This window comes from Clytia hemisphaerica, unplaced genomic scaffold (genome assembly GCF_902728285.1).
Source record: "Clytia hemisphaerica strain Z4C2 unplaced genomic scaffold, Clytia hemisphaerica genome assembly, whole genome shotgun sequence".
NCBI classification, from domain to species: Eukaryota; Metazoa; Cnidaria; class Hydrozoa; order Leptothecata; family Clytiidae; genus Clytia; species Clytia hemisphaerica.
In genome coordinates, this window is record NW_027104374.1 from 970,376 (window position 1) to 973,729 (window position 3,354).

A 3,354-nucleotide genomic window follows, 5' to 3' on the forward strand; every position below is an offset into this window, starting at 1 on the left:
CTTCATTTTGACTTTTGAATCTTAAATTCGACGGTCTGACGGTCTCTCAATAGAAACTCTCTTAAATCCACCGGGCTACCCCTGGCCTACTGGTCTACAGAATGGTCTTCATTTTCAAAAGATACTGTCAATTGAATTTGAGTTAGGAATTTGATAATTTTGATGCTTTTTGCTTCCTTTATGACATTGGAAACTCAAAATTGACGGTCTGATGGTCTTCCCATAGAAACTCTCATAAATCCACCGGGCTACTCCTGGCCTACTGGTCTACCGAATGGTCTTTGTTTTTAAAAGAGTATCAATTCAATTTAGGTTAACACTTTGAAAATTTGATGCTTTTTTACTTTCTCTTTGACTTTGGAATCTTAAATTTGACTTTATTACGGTCTTCCAATAGAAGCTCTTATGAAATCACCGGGCTTTTCGTGGTACTGGACTACAGAATGGTCTTCGGTTTTTGAAACATTTTGGATTGGGTTGAAATAATCAAGAAACATTCTTTTTGTTTTGACTTTTTCTTTTTCTGTTTCCTTACTATAAAATCTTCCACCTCCACTGTCACACTAGTCCTTTTGGTTTTCCTTTTCAATATTTTCTCATCTTCTCCACTTTTTCGTTCTTCATCCGAAGATATCACAATGACGTCGGGCTCTGAAAATAAAAAATAAAACATGAAAGTCATGTTCTGTCCAAAACTTAACCTTTAAGACACAAAAAAGGACGAAATTGAAAATGAGCTGAGCTTGTAAGAAAAAAATCAAAAGGGTCACCTTTTGGCTTTGGTCCACACAGCTTGATCATAGTTGATTGGCTAAAACAGGTACAATTTTGCTTTAGCATTTCCTCCTCTTTCCTCTTTTGTGCATCTGCCATTTTCTCGGAAAGGACAAGTAAAGTGTGTAATATTTCCATCTTCAGTGGTCCTTTTAACAGGTCCAGAAATATAACCCGAATTGGAAAACTACCGGTACACAAGAAATCGGGGAAAGTTATGGTACTCTACCTTATAGAGAGAGGAAGTAAAATGGTGTAATGGTCTATAGAACGGTCTTCACTTTAAAGAAAAATGGTATTGACCTCTACAATCATGGACAAAAGGTTGTAGACTTTTCAAAAATTGAGAAAAATCTCTCAAAATGCCCTACTTTCCCCTCTCCCCCCTCTGCAATGTTGTAGTACTGGTGCTGGCATCGCTACACGGCAATATCACAACTCATTCTCTATCAACATTGTGGGGAGAGGAAATTTCTAAAAGTCTACAGACCTTTTGTCCATGATTGTCTGAGGCAATTTAAGACTTAGAGTTTTTTAAAGTTTTATTGTTGAAATTTTAACAGTTTTTTTTTATTTTAACTGATTATATTAGGACTTGGGAGATGTTTTAAGCTGTTTATTTTCAACTTTTCTGTTTTACTAATGTCTCATGGGATGGCCCAAGGCTTTTTTAAGGGTTTTTGGGCTTTAAAAAGGCACAGATTTGGTATTTCATTGCTAGAGCTCAAAGACTTCAACTTTTTATCCCTTTCATTGAGTCAAATCGTTTTCATCTTTTAAAAAAAGGAATTGGGTCTTTATAATGAGTGTAAACAGAACCTAAAAAGGAATTTGGGTATACAGAAATAAAAAATTCAAAATGGTAGCTGGAACAGCATGGGGGAGCATTAGCACATTTTGTAGTGATAGGTTGTAGACTTTATTGAAAGTTTTGAATTCTAATTTTTAGAAAAAGATCATTGTTTTAAAACTCTTCATTAATTTTTTCACTGAAAAAGATAGTAATGTAGACAGAGCTTAAAAAGGATTATGGGTTTACAGAAATTGAAGATTCAAAATGGTAGCTAGAGCTGCATGTGGGGGAACATAGTGCTGTAACTTTAATTTTAATTCTTTTAATTTTTTTTTTTAAAAAAAAGTAGAAAAAAGTAGAAAAAATGAAACCAAAAGGAAGAAACACAAAGAAGAAAGCTGGAAATGATGGAGGAATTTGCAAGAAGAAGAACAAGTCAACTAAAGCTGTGCCGATCGAAAAATCTTTTGCCATGCGATATCACTACCAAGTGTTGAACATCAAAGGAGACGCCCTGGTAAAGAAGTTCAAAGAATTTGGAAAGGCGACGATATACAAACACGCAAAGAAGAGTCTGGAAGGGGAAGTGAAGAAAGACCGGCGCATTGGCAGTGGTATTGGAAGACCAAAGAAGTTGGACGAAAGAGACCAGAGGAACATCGGGAGAACCATTGTACAGTTGAGGGAGACGGATCCAAATTTCACATCGAAGCGGGTGCAAAAGGAGATTGGAGCTGAAAGAAGATGCAGCAATTGAACAATCAGGAGAACGATGAATAATCTGGGATATGGATACAGGAATGCAAGAAAGAAAGGTCAATTGTCAAAGGAGGATATGAAAAATCGGTTGAAGTGGTGCAAGGAGAAGAAGAAAGCAAATGTCACACAGGAATTTTGGAACCGCGGCGTCTCACTCTACATGGATGGTACAGGGTTTGTATTCAAAGAAAACGCATTCGACCAAGCCAAATCAGTCAAATCAAAAGTTTGGAGAAGACCAGATGAAGGATTGGAAAGAGGATGCACAGCAAAATTGAACAAAGCGGGTACAGTGCAGGCAAAATTCATGGTTGGGATATCGTACGAGAGAGGAGTAGTGCTGTGTGAACATTACACCGGCTTGACAGGTAAGAAGTTTTCCAAAATGATGGACCAGTGCATTCCACGTGCCTTTGACTGGAGCATTAACCCGACAGACAGACGCTACCTTCAGGATGGATGCCCCGTTCAAAACTCAAGGATTGCGCAGGAGATTTTGGAAGACTTGGGAGCAGAACTGGTATCTATCCCAGCAAGGTCCCCAGACTTGAACCCCATTGAGAATTTTTTTCACTTGGTTGGTCAGAAGCTGGAGCAAGGTGCAATCACAAACAACATCACCCATCAAACCTTTGATGAATTTGTGGCTAGGGTAACTGACATCATTTTAAATTTTGACCGAAACATCATTAATAAAATCATTGGGAACATGGACACGCGGATACAAGAAGTTATCAAGAAGAAAGGGGGACGAACCAAATATTGAGGTATCTTTTAGCTTTTTATGTTCGGCTTTTTTACAGCGCGCACAAAAAACTATTTAACAATAATATATATATGGTTAAAAACTCAACGGGTTAAAAGCGGGTTTTTAGGAAAACTGTCTCATTTCAAAAAGCTATTTTGCAAAATAATCTATTAGGGAATTTCTAAATTAAGCGTAGCGTCCACTTTGCTTGCTAGAAAACGACAAAACAAACAAAATCTTAAAATAAAACGAACTAACTCAAAATCTCAAAAATTTCATA

The 3,354-nt window shown here is 37.1% G+C and overlaps 1 protein-coding gene across 1 annotated transcript; it reads left to right on the forward strand.

Moving 5' to 3' along the window:
• Window positions 1-2,339: 2,339 nt before the first annotated feature.
• On the forward strand, window positions 2,340-3,092 carry LOC136818786 (uncharacterized). The gene has a single exon (XM_067075023.1). It carries the CDS (start codon window positions 2,340-2,342, stop codon window positions 3,090-3,092), a length of 753 nt encoding a protein of 250 aa, XP_066931124.1.
• Window positions 3,093-3,354: the final 262 nt, after the last annotated feature.